General features: G+C 35.6%; 1 protein-coding gene across 1 annotated transcript in view; it reads right to left on the reverse strand.

Moving 5' to 3' along the window:
- Positions 1 to 14,469, reverse strand: part of LOC124775864 (1-phosphatidylinositol 4,5-bisphosphate phosphodiesterase epsilon-1-like) — a 447,016-nt gene that overhangs the window by 148,344 nt on the left and 284,203 nt on the right. The window contains exons 8-9 of the mRNA XM_047250697.1: positions 5,255 to 5,433; positions 3,195 to 3,366 (exon numbers count right to left, since the gene is read on the reverse strand). Of these exons, the coding sequence (XP_047106653.1) occupies positions 3,195 to 3,366; positions 5,255 to 5,433 (351 nt within the window). The remainder of the gene's footprint in view (positions 1 to 3,194; positions 3,367 to 5,254; positions 5,434 to 14,469) is intronic.

A 14,469-nucleotide genomic window follows, 5' to 3' on the forward strand; every position in this document is an offset into this window, starting at 1 on the left:
GACAGTACAGTTAAAGCTTACATAGTGCAATAAGACATTAGCATGTAAAAACTGTTACGGCTTAGTGAGACTCTTGCACTGTGAAAACCCACAGTGTAGAAAGACAGAAGCATAGAAAAAGGCAACATAGCATTGTAAGACACTTGCACTGCAAAAATGAAAATCAGATAATAAGGCACTAGCATAATCGAAAAAAGTTGCACACCAACATAACAGTGTAGTGAAAACTAACATAGTATAGTGAAACAGCAGCATAGTAATGGCTAACATAGTGAAGTAAGACTACAATAGTGAAAACTAATGTAATGCAATTGGGAAGTAGTATAGCGATAAATAATGTAGTACTATAAGACACTAGTGTAGTGCAAGCTTACACAGTACAGTAATTCACTAGCATATAGAAAACGAACATGTTACTGCAAAACACTATTAGAGTGAAACTTGGTGTTGCTTAGTAAGACACTGGCATAACAAAAACTAATATAGAGTAATAAGACACTGGCACAGTGGAATCAAAAATAGCTTTGTGGGGCAGTATAAAAGTAGCAACTAACATAGTAAGGCACAAGTATAATGAAAACTCAGGTAAAATAATGAGACAAAAACATAGTAATACCTAACAGAGGTAGTAAGACATTAAGATAGCAGACATTAACATAGTAAATTAAGAAAGTTCTATGATATATTACATTGCGACCTGTTATAACAAATTGTGACCTGTTATTGTTACCACAAACTCACATAAAAGCACAATTTTCTTGTATCAATTGACACATCAGATAAGCGAAAAAATATCATAGTATAAAGGGGTGCTAACACAGTCGAAACTAACATATTTGAAATACAGCAAGACATTACCATAGTGAAAAATACGTAGGGAAATCTCTGCAAAGTATATTGTTACCATTTAAATGTCACTTTATGATTATGTGAAAGTGTAAATTACTTGGAACAATTGACATAGCACATACTGGGATGGTAGAATACAAAAAAAGTTATACATTAAAATATTGACATGCAATGCTCACAACTCTATATTTATAGAAAATGACATTTTAGGCACTGATATTAGTTTACTTAACAGGATGGTGCAGGAAATCTGTGAGTACCAACATGAACAATAACTTAACAGCCCAAACAGCGTCCTCCATTCTTTGAGTGTCCAGTGATAGCATCTGTGTAACTCTGGCAACTCCTGTCCCTTATGAAGTGCAGCGATCATGTGTTGAATATTAGTTATTATGTGGTCTTGAATGGCATATCTGCTGTAAATGAGCAGTGAATTGGTGAGTGCTTTCATGCAATGAGGCCTATTTTTTCACTATAGTCATCGATATGCTGCTCCCCATGTCAAATGACTCTTAAGGCTACAGTTTGTCCCAAATTGAGGTATTCATGTTTCATCATTGATCCAGTGATGTAAACTGCCCAATGACTGCGGGTGTTGAGGGCCCATGGTCTAGTCACAAACAATTATGCTGATAATGTATATTTCGCCTACACTGTGGTTTACTGTCAAATGTTGGCTAGTACTTGTTACGTCATCTCAGTCGCACAGAATGCAGCCATGTGTACAATTTCTGTGATGTCTGTGGCTTGTTTGTCATATCTGGTGCATGTGCGTGCATCTCTGGATGCTCTAGGTCACTGTATGTTTCTTCGCAGATTGTATTGAGGTAAGTTTGGTGGATCTAGCTGACCACAGAAATGTGATAACACTGTGAAACCACCTGTATGACAGTTTTGCTTTGCACGTATACATAAACATAATGCCGATAAATGATTATGTTGTAAACCTACTGTAAAAAGTAACATTTTTGGTACCAAGGTGTTCTGCATACAATATTGCCCTTCAACCAAACCTTGTGTTACTAAATGTCATATCAAAGGTTAGGGTATCCATAAGTAAACCACCCTATTGAAGCTAAGACCAGCATAACACTTAATGCTTGTTGTTCACGGTGTCACGGCAACAAAAGATTGAACGACTCCTTATAAAGCCTTAAGACTCATATATGAGAGTTGTGTATGTCTACAAGGGTCCTGGATTCATCTCAGAAAGCAAACTGCTTATAGATTATGATAATCCACAACAAACAGAAGGCAAGAGGCAAGAGAAGAATGCATGTAGGGATCTCGAATGTCCAGGTGCCTGTCAGTGGTGTGGGTAGACAGTATCAGAGTTGTCTGTTTACAGTGGCTGGTTGGCGATGGCAAATCATGATCCACCAAATTTATTATCTGTACTAGCTAGTGTGAGTTCACAGATTTTTCTTATGAGCTGCGAGAGATCTTGGTAAATGATTATGTTTCTGTACTTCATAAATGGTGATTTTTTGTAGGTAAACACAGTCTTGATTGTTGACAGATAAAGAGCCTATAGGCACCAAAATTACACAAAATTGGACAAAACATCAAGTTTTCTGAGGCAAGAGCTCTCTTATGGTGAGATATGAAGAAACAGGAGAAAACAGAACAATGTACTGCATTGGTATGTTGCTAATAACTGTAGATTGTAGTTACTCTGTATGTCTTTATAATCTAAGAAACCCATGGAACGTTTTCTAGCTCCTTAGCTTTTTCTCTTAATCATGGAGGATTCCATGATTCTGAGAGTTTACAGTTCTTTCACATTTCTATGATGTTCTTAAAGCTACTGCAATATGAGCAACTATGTTTTAATGTACATTATAATTATATGGCAGATGTCAACTTACTGAATTTATCAGATTAATATAGCTTTTGTAGTCAATGATGCTTTGTTGTAATTCGGAAATGGAAATAACATGTGTGATACATCATTATGAAAATGTGTTTTGGATTACCATTAATTTTGTCTGGAAAATATTTTTATAGTTTTTGTTTTTTTGTGTTACTGGTAAAAGTCATGAGATAAATGTGTGATATATACAATATTTCATCTCAGGAAGCAAATGTATTGGAAGAACCATTTACCAGGAGCTACAGTCATGTAATACACAGAAATTATTTTGATTAATTTATACTACATAACAGTTATCTAATTTCTTATTTTTCTTATGGAAGTGGAACTTGTGACTTGTCACATAATAATATATTAGTCTCTCCATTGAGATACTTGAATATGTTAAATAATAATATCAGGGTTAATGACGGATAAAATATGCTAATGCTGTGTAGAACTACAATGAAAATGTTCCAACCTAAACACTTGCCTGTAAAACGTGGTGATCAATTCTGCTGTGTGGAGCAGATATGGGAAAGAAGCTGACACCATGGTCATTGCTTAAAGGCTGGACTGGCTGGTATGTGTCGAGATCAAGATCATAATCATGGTCCTCAGATTCATCCAATAAATAAGAGCGTTCAATACTGGATGTATGAATGCTGTAAGAAGAAACATGTTCTTAGTAGTTTGAAATGTTGGTCTGGCTGAAACAATTTTGTATTACAATAATAATGCGAATTCTCAAAGTACTTTCTAATAGTAAATGACAATTATTGACCCAAATCAGTTTGTGAATTTAGTTTCAAATCATAATCGCTATTGCCATTGTTCATGTCTATATTATCACCAGAGTTTTAAACATATAGTACAAGTTTTATCTATTTTGGGTGAAACTTCTTCACATCTCAGAAGTTCATGAAAACAAACCTTTTCATATTATATACCTCCCAGCAATGATTTGATGTACACCTCAATGGCAGCTGAATTAATATGATTCAATATTTGTAATGAGATACTTCTGATGTAACTTAATCTGGTAAATGTTAAAGTCACCTTGAACATAATATGCGTTCTAACTTTCGTTAGAATACTGAAGAGCATATCAACTCTTTTGCACAGTTTTGAGTCAATGTTCCTACCATAAAATCAGCTCATTCTTCTCTTGGCAGCCTGTGTCAGACGAGCAATGAGCTACATTTAGAATATCTGTCACTTGTTTATCCCACTTCTACTTATGTAGAGAGATACATTTCAAAACAGGTGCTGTTACCTTCCATGTTGCATAGTCTATGAATGTTTTACTCAAAGATAATTGAAGTTTTTCGCAGATACATTTATTTTATTTTCTTGAGAATTTTATGGAAGCACAACTTTAGTTGTAAGGGGTATTACAATGAAAACCAAACACCAACTACAGTGGGACTGTGGAATGGTTCCATTCAAACGTAATCGCCACAAGGGTTAAGACTATTATCCTCCTGGGAGACGATATGATCAATTCCTGTTTCATAGAACGCTGTCAGCCGCTGATGGATACACAACTGTATACACTCTTGCACTTTCTCATCAGACTGAAACTGACGTCCACACGTCTTACTTCAGGTCGCCAAAGATGTAATAACGTAGTGAACGATCTAGGCTGTACAGAGGATGTTGCAGTGTTTGGCATCGAAATCGCTGAAGTGTAGCATAGATCCAATTTACAGTGCAGGGGCGGGCATTATCATGCAACGTGATGACTCTGTCTGACGCATTCCTGGGTGTTTCGACTTTATGGCACATCACAGTTTCTACAAAGCGTCTTCACAGCGCTGTGCATTGATTGTGGCTCCATACACAAGGAACTCGATGAGCAGATGGCCCCTATGTCGAAGAAGAAGGTCATCATGACCTTACCGGCACTTGTGTGTACAGCTTTGGATTTCTTTTGCAGGGGAGATGTGGCATGTTTTCACTGCAGGGTTTGCCATTCGCTCTTTGGCTTAAAATGCTGGGGCCATGTAAGGTCATGATGACCTTCTGCTTTGACTGCAGGGGTCGTCTGCTCGTTGAGTCCTTCCTTGAGCGTGGAACCACAAGCAATGTGTAGTGCTATGAAAACACTTTACAGAAACTGCAACACTCCATAAAGTCAAAATGCCCAGGAATGTTTTTGGACGGAATTATACTGTTGCACAATAACACCTGCCCCAGACTGCCACTTGGGCAAAGGCTACACTTCAGCGATTTGGTTGGGAAACACTGCAACATCCTCTTTCACCATGTGAGTTTCATATCTTCGGCGACCAGAAGAAAGACAGGTATGAACATCGGTTTTAGCCAGATGGGGAAGTGCAACAGTGGGTGTGGTTTAGGATCTGCCAGTGGCCAACCATTTTCTACAAAACAGGTTTCGATCATCTCATTTCCCAGTGGGATAAGTATCTTAATAGATGGGGTGATAGCTTTTGAATGGAAGCAATTCGTGGTCCCATCGTGGCAGGTATTTGTTTTTCATTTCACTGCCCCTCATACAATGTTGATTAGAGTCATAAGAGGATGTTTCACCTGAGGTGGTCCCTGAGCAAGTTCGGCACTGATTCACGGTTGCGAGCATGGTAATGTTGATGGAATGAGGCAATTCGATCCATAACTGCCTGTGTGCGGTAGATTTTGTCCAAGTTGATGAGACCTCCTGGACCGATTCGCGTAAAGTAGTGGTCTTCTCCATTGTAGTCAGAGATGAACTGCAGAGATAACAGAACATAACCTTTAAATCTATGTGCATTAAAATGATGGTCAATTTTTGTTTGTACATGTGTATTCTGCATTGATAAAAAGGTTTCAGAAGTGTTATATTTATCAACTTCCCCATATTATTTATAAAATATTTATATTTTCATTTTCACAGTGAGTAACAGTACTGCTCCCTCTCTTCCATGACTTGTGCCACAAAAAAATTTTTCATATGGATTTATCCATGTTTCTTCATTACTTCCTAGTTATTTGCAAAATAAGTGTATTAAGAAGTGCAGTAAGAAAAATTGGATCTGTAGCTAAAATACAAAATCATACAAAAAAGAAAGAAGTTGTGATTTGAGTGTTAGTTCAAGATTACAAAGGTGATTCTGAAGATATTGTCAGATTTCCTCTATGCCTTTTTTACACAAATCTTAATTCTTTATCAAATTATCTGTCACTTATTGAATAGTTTAATTAATTCAGTAATTAATTGAGGATTAGCATGAAGAATAATTAAAATCTGAGTAAAATCTGTCTCACAAAGTGCCTTCCATGATTAATTCAGTTAATAAACAACAAAATCAAATAATTTTACATATTAATGCAATTTCAATTCTGGAAGTGATTCTCTGTGTTACATAACATAGGTACAGAACTTTTCAACTTTGTTCAATACATAAATATGAAAAAGAGTTATATGAGAATGAGTTACAAGTATAAGGAACAGGAATGTACTAGAAGTGTTCAGTCAGAATACAAATAACGTATAAAAAATAATCTCACCACTGACTTAAGTTGATTTAACTATCCTCACAATCTTAAGCTGAAGCAAGTCTACAGTCTGATTTAGAAGGAGCATTTTTCAGTTTTTCAACTTCACTAGATTGTCTGTCATTGTTGTTTTATGACAGATATGGTAATAGCAATTCGTTTCGCACCTTTTTATGTACTGAGCCGTTATATGTAGTGTGTTGCCTCTACTTTTTATAAAGCATGTTCTTACTGTATCTTGAACCAGAATAGAATTTTGTTTTCTGATTGTTGTGAACTAAATGATGATTGGTTTACATTAATTTGGGTTGTTATGCATTTAGCAGCTATGCAAAAGAAACTCTAAAGAGAACAACCATTGTTAAAAATTTTCTAGAGTTTTCAGATATTGCTAATTTTTTCTGTAAACATAGTCTTTCGCTTAAAGTAATGTATTTTGGATCTGTGTGTGTGTGTTAAAATAGTGCCACAATATAGACTGGAGAAAAAATATACAAATTAATGGAATCTTATCAATTTTAGATGTCATATACATTTTAAGAACTTCTCATGTTAGTTTTGCTTCAGTTATTAAATTTTAGAAATGTATATAAACACATGACTGCTCAGATGTCATTAAAGCACACAATTGTTTCAGTCACAATTACTTCAGGATTGTCATCTCTTGGTCAAAAGTCAAGGCACAGAACATTTTGTAGGTTGAATACAAAGTTAAATATTTCTGAATTAACGTATTTTTTCTCCCACAGGAGCTAGTAATGATGCAGCTTATATAAAATGATAGCTAAATTTGTTTACTTCCAAATATATAATTTAGAAAATTCTACATTTTCTGGTTCTGGTAATCTATAAATAAGTTTGTCCTTTTTATATCAGGAAATGTAAGGGCATCACAAAAATTTATAGAGGTGGTGGTTATAAAGAGAAAAATGAAAGCCAAAATTTTTCATGTATGATTTTATTCACTATTTTACCGAAAATTTTCAGTACAGTTGTAACAATGTAGCATTCCTTATCACAGATTATAATCTCTTCACAGAATTGTTTTACAATAAAATCACAGCTGTGTTTCAAGACATGTGATATAATTTTTATTAAAACTTTGTTAACCCTAATCTGTAAGTAAAATATCACACATAATTCATTTTGAAAATAGTCTTGCGCTAGAAATTAAGCTAAAACCATGGAAGGCACTTCTGACAAAATTTTCTTGTGATTAATATTTTTTGTAACTAGTCAGTCTATCTGGTAAGCAAATGTACAGAATAATTTGTAGGGTTGACACTGTATACAGCTTAACATGTAACGTTATTTAATTCCGTGCATATACACAACATTAGATCATAGGAAGTAAGTTTAAGAATATTTTAATTCAATGTTGTATGTGTGTACAACACTCAAAAACCAATATACTTAATGCTGAAAGAAGATTTGCTTCTAATGTACAATACTTTTTAACAAATTTGTGATTCTATGTACATTGCTTCTAGTTATCTAAGAATTACCTTATATATAAATGTTTCTAGAAGTAATTCAGCAGTTTACATAAATTTTTAAGTAAAATTTTCCTATATATGTAACATGTTAAAATTTTCTGATATGACACACTACATTATAAAACTGAGAGAAAAGACACACTCAAAAGAGTTATGTAATAAGAATCTAGCACTGGTATGAGTGCTTGAAAAATGATGAATATCTTGTACATACATTATTCAGGTGGATTTACACTAAAAGAATGATGCCTATGATTAATGTGGTTCACAGTACTATCATGTGGTGCTTGTAAGAACACACCACTTTTACACTCAATATGAAAGTTTATTCTGAACACTTTTAATGTCAACACAAACATTTGACATAAGTAAATGTAAGTGATAATGTGCATTTATGCTGAATGATAACGAAATACATAATATATACAGTACTTACAGAGCATGTGCAACCAAATTTGTAGAACTGTAACAAGACTCATACTATGCATAGCGCAGCACCGACATGCAGTTTATGCCATCCCTTCCTTAATATAGTGTTGATTTATCAAAATAGTGCAAAACATCATGCAAAACTCTTGATGAACAGGCAGATAGATGCAATTATTTCACTAGTATATTTTATAACACAGCATTGTAATTCTACAGTGAAAACATATTCAGAGAGAGAATAATTGAACACTGTCAAGAGAGGTATATTAAAACTCTGTCTACACTGTGTAACTAAACTCATGCATTCTATGAAGACAGTTTATAGATTTTTTCTCTTATAACATTACTGACAAGTCTCTAGAATGCATGCATCAAGACAATATAGACTGTTATTACAAATTATGCAGCAGAGCTGGAATTTTTTTCAATAATTATAGTTGTTTTTATTAATAAAAGCATGGCAGATAGATCTAAATGTTTTAGTATTGATGACATTATTCGTTGTTTTATAATTTCATGGTATAGGAGAAATATCTATCTCTTCAAATACATAATGTATTGCTACTGTTTGGAGCAACTGGGGCAGATGATATTTCCTTTCTCTTTAGCTGTTGGATAGCTTGTAATTGCTTAGAGTTAAAGTCTCATTATCACACCACTGGGCTATTCAGTTGTGAAGTATCCATCAACTGAGGTACTGTATCTTGAACAATTAGTGCAATTGAACCTTGATACCCATTACAAACATATAACTCTTGTGCATCACATATTCTAGATAGCTCCTATTAATTTATTTTGCAAAAGTAACCTCAGTTTTTAAAGAGAGCGTGACTTGAATATAATGTCAGAGTCGCTACATCTCCAAAATAAACACAATGCATACTACACAACAGCTACAGCTGCATACACATGGTTTAAGCTAATGTCAACTGTTTCCAATGACGTTCATGAAGTCTCTGTCAGCAAATATAATGAATATGTGATGAAAACTGAAAGATCATGCCATACTGGGACACAAACCTTGATTTATGAGTATGGCACAGATTTTAAATTACTGTGATATATTCATTACACTGCAGGTTCAGTGTATGAGAGCAATTTGCTATAATTGTAGGTATATCACTGCATCTTTGTTACTTTCATTGCCATCGATATATTTTTTCGTTTCAATACATTTATTAATTTCAATTAGTAAAACAATGATCAATATGTCTGTCTATAAATGATACTTATGAACATTATTAATACCACACTGCTGGAGTATGCTCTGAATTTTATGAAAACTGGCATTTATGCTGTATTTTCACTCATAAGCGTCAAAAGTCACAAAACAATTCGACACATTCTGTAATTTTATTACCTGTGGCTTAATTTCAAGTGGATTTGTTATGTCAAGAAATGATTGTCTATTCATCCTCTTAACACTATTAAAAAATGTTTTCCTGGTGAATATGGGATGTGTATATGACAGATTTACAAACTTGGTCATTCAGTTCATCACAAGAGTCTATATTCACATTTCTCTTATTAATGGACAATAACTGTTATTTACAAGTATGGAACTAACCTGTATCATCCTTTCCACTGAATAATTAATCTCATTTTTTCAATGTAACTGATATTTCTTATGACACATTTAATTATTGTTTCTCCTCTTGAAATGATAGGATCCCTCATCAGTTTCCAACTTCTAACAATAGTTTGCATCTTCCTAGATTTCTCATATGTTTTCACATTGACTGAAATTAGATGCCATCAGCTGTTAAATCTTTCTCATTAATCATTGCAAGTACTTGAATCTTCCTAATCTGCATTTTCTGTTAGTATTAAACTTACTGTCAAAGAGCTTAAGACTGAGTAGAAACTATTTCACTGTCATGTTAGACTGATCGTAGATAAGTAGTTATAGTTGTATTTCCTAATTATTCTGTAATCAGTGCGACTAGTGATGAGAGTTGGGGTTTAAGGAGCTTGCTAGGAGATGAAAAAATCTTTGTTTCCCATATAAACTGGTTGTTTACTTTTTGAAATTTATCACCATTCAATACTTATTCCAAATTTAAAACTTTTGTTTCATATTAGAAATATGGTACATTTTACATAATTAAGACTTTATGTTGAGGTATGTGTGTAAAACCTAACTGTATGTCTTTATGTAATGAGTGTCTTGCCAGACTCTGTTAAATATGACCCTTTTCCATTCCATACTACCCCTCCATTGCACAGTTAACTTACTTCCCTCTGTTGCGTATTATTTATGCATTCTAAAGGTAGTACTTCGGTTTCTGTCAATTGTTCACAGCACACTGTTATACTTTCCTGTAGTATTATCTTAGGACAGTGACTTAAGCTCGTTAGTGTTACTCATGAGTATTGTATAAGCTCGGATATTTTTTTTAGATCACCACTGATAGAATGATGTAAACAAAAGTGTTTTTCTTTCTACTTTAGGATCTTGCAACTATGTACAGTTTTACCCTGAGAAACGACATTTAGTCCTCCTAGTACCACTGCAGTCAGTATGACCCCATAAGCAGGCTGAAAATATACTCTGCCTGGTTTTCAAGCCTATTATTTTCAAAATATATACTTTCTCCCTTTGTGCCCATTGTATGCAACGATGTTTTATTCACTTCTATATTTACAACACATTAAAATTTATTCAAGTTGTTTTGCACCTAGTACCACTAGGGTCAGTATGCCCCAGTTTAAATTGTTTGCTTGTTTCTTGAATGTAAAATTTAGGAAAATAGAATGATAATAGTTACTTTGAGCAGCCATTATATGAAACACCTGCAACAATGAAAATATTATTTCAAACCCATTTTTGGTACTCATTTGAGAGTTCTTGCTTCAGCTATTGTTGTGTGATTCCTAGTACCACTTGGGTCAATATGACGCCATTGGCACATTGTAAATCTACTCTCCCTGGTTTTCAAACCCATTGTTTTCAAAATATATGACTTTCTCCTCCTGAGCCAATTATATTCAGTGATGTTTTGTTCAGTTTTATACTTCTAATACATTAAAATTTATTCACCTTCTTTGCACTGAGTACCGGTACCACTGGAGTCATTCTCTTGAACATAACATTTATGTTACCTTGTACACATATAATGTATATTTTTATGTTAGTTCACTAAAATACTGCCAATATATCTCATGTAACTTGCTTGGTGTCTTTATGACCCCACTGATGCCCAGTAAAACTAAAATGTCCTAGCAGTGGGAGGGTTAAAAACTTTTGCCTACATAATCGTCATGAGAGATTCAGGAATCGTTGTCATATTTAAAATTTATCATTTGTTTTGCCATCTCCATTGGACATTTGTTGTTTTAATGTGACTAGTTTTATTCTAAGTTAATGGTCTTCAGATCTGTTTAGGAGTAGTTCCACATGGACAAGACAGGATACTTATGCAATTACACAAATCTGAAGATGATCGACGTTGATCAAAACTAGTTATATCAAAAATATTCATGTGCAACAGAGATGTCAAAAAGACAAATTTTAAGCATTCAAACAGTTATAATCCTTTTCTGCAAAAAGTTTTTCTGATAAGCCCCATTCACTGTTTATTGTGGATCATGTTGTTACCAAGCGAAATAATGAAGGTTCAGTAAGATAATGTGTCTAATGATTTAAGAATATGAACATGTACACATGGCAAAACAGAGAGTGAGGAATGAAGTAAACGACAGGACAATTTACTTAATGAGTATAATAATTGTGTAAGTGTATATCTTCATAATTAATTAATTTGCAAATTATAATGTGTATGACACATGACTATACTGAAGAGTTCTGTCAGAAACTGAAATGGTTTTCAGTACATATATGTATCACGTGTAATGGTTTACAACACCTTCTATGCTGTGGTCCAAAGGGACATGATAGGGGGGAGAGGAAATGACACATTGGCCATGACTTTAAATGACAGAGTAGATTTCTGCACACACGTAGTTAGTGGTTTCTGTAAAGGAGTGGAAGACTTACAGCATCGCATTGGCGTGTGTTTCATAAGTAATGAAAATAACTGCATTGCATCTGGAATGTCTCAGTCGTGTTGTGGTAATAGTGTAGTCTTTGGTGAAGTATACACCACAGTGTCTGTTTTTGGACTACGACTCACTCGCGCCAGAAGTAGTCAGGTAGAAATCACAATCTGACCAGAGCTGAGTACACCAGAGTGTCATTCCAAGTCTTTAACGACGTCGAAAATCATATTGTTCCACCATAAGCTGCCAAATAAAACCTTTATAATTGCTTCCTTCGGTTGTCACAAATTACTATCAGGTATAGGAATTTTTTTCATTCACAGTGTCTGTGTGGACACATATACGATGTTCACTTCCTCTCTGCATCACGTCAAGACGCAAACTGAACCTCACAATGGTTCACATGGCTCTAGGCACTATGGGACTTAACATCTGAGGTCATCAGTCCCCTAGACTTAGAACTACTTAAACCTAACTAACCTGAGGACATCACACACATCCATGCCCGAGGCAGGATTCGAACCTGCGGCCGTAGCAGTTAGCAGCAGCGCGGTTCCGGACTGAAGCGCCTAGAGCCGCTCGGCCACCGCGGCCGGCTAAACTGAACCTCAGAAACCAACACATAACGATCAGAATCTAACACATAACGACGTCCTAATTAAGAGTCTATGGGGATGATGCTGTAACACTTTACAAGCATCCTTCATTGGATGTGTTTTACTGTTAGGTTATTGACAGGCAACATTTTCTGAAGAATGTGTAAATCTTATCTAACGCGCAGTTTGTGTTTTTGAGGTTATGTGGAGCAGAATTGACGTTATATTTGTATTCACAATGACTGAGAATATTTCTGTGCCTCATAATGATATGTGGCAGTCGAAAGTGGAAGTTATAATAAAGGTTTCTTCATAGCAATTGATGGTGGTACAATACGGTTTTCAGCGAGTATCTGAAAGTTATAGGACACCGTCAACTGGAAAGCTTTTGCGACAGTTCTGAGTTACATGGAATGTACGACGTACGCCAAAAAAGGGCTGATCGATATTAGTGTATGAGAAGATGTTTATCTGGACTTAAAAGCCGTAAGACATTGTTGGTTAGGTACTCCGAAGGGCTGGTTCAGCCACTTAATTACAAATGTTTTCCTGTACTTTGCGCACGACCTGATTTTTTCATCGTGAAGTGTGAGAATTGTTTGTTTAAGTGTATCTGATAAAGTGTAGGTGACCGTAATGGGTCCCTGTAGAGCGGTTTCATTTTTGTTTTGGACGATGATGAGGGATGGATGAAACTCGGTGCCAGCACGTATCTTACTCTTCTCGAATAATGCCAAGAAGTCTGCCTTATTTAAGGTCTCTTCCCGTCAAACGGACGGCCATCAATAGTGACACATATCCTCACTTCATGAGACACTGCAGAGAGATTCGGAATTTAATCGTAGTGATCAATACCCATAAACTGAGTAAGCAGCCAACAAGACGTGGGGTACCGTACCCATGTGGTCACCCATTCTCAAGCACTGTCCACGCCTGACGTTTCTTAAATTCGGTGCTCTTAGAGGAATCAGTGTATTCAACGAGATAAGGCCGTTGAATACTCTGGTTCTTGTATGATCTAGACTTAATTACATACTGAAATTCGGCCATGACGCAAGTTAACTGTCTTCAGAGCGTACGGGAACCGCACTTTGGCCACAAACTATATACCAAAGGCTCAGAGCAGTAGGTCTGTAAGCCACACCTCCGGTATTGTGTGCCACTGTTACTTAAGGACAGAATCGAGTCCTTTTATTGTAGTCAGTAACATCAAGAATGGACCAAAACTAAGTGAAAGAAAGTGCTCTTTAGAGATGGAACCCGCTCCGGGTTGCAGCATCAACCTCGTCGCACATTCGCCTGGATGGAAAATTTTAGCCACTAAATCACGGGAACATTGTACAATGAGACAATTCTCATACTGGCATAGTTCAGAAAAGGGTTGGCGTCCTCGTTCCTGGACTTAAGGATGGCCAGAGGAATACCAATACCCTCAGATATGAGGTACAACAACTGCATGTGTGACTTCTCAGAGTCGGTCCACACTTGCTTTCAGGGTCGACAATGTCCGTTCGTATCGAGATACTCTGGTAGATGTATTTACCATAGCTGAAGATATTCATCCCATGGATTCTACAGATATGAAACCTGTGGAAAATACTTGTGATACTCGGAGATACGAACCATATTTCCGACACCAGCCGTTTCTCACGAATGGGATCGACTGTCAACAGACCACCCGAACTATTTTAATTAGAACATCCCACGTCGCTGCCAAAAACTATCTGGCAGCCACATCCTTCAGCAGACT

The sequence above is a fragment of the Schistocerca piceifrons genome, chromosome 2 (assembly GCF_021461385.2).
Source record: "Schistocerca piceifrons isolate TAMUIC-IGC-003096 chromosome 2, iqSchPice1.1, whole genome shotgun sequence".
Lineage (NCBI taxonomy): Eukaryota > Metazoa > Arthropoda > Insecta > Orthoptera > Acrididae > Schistocerca > Schistocerca piceifrons.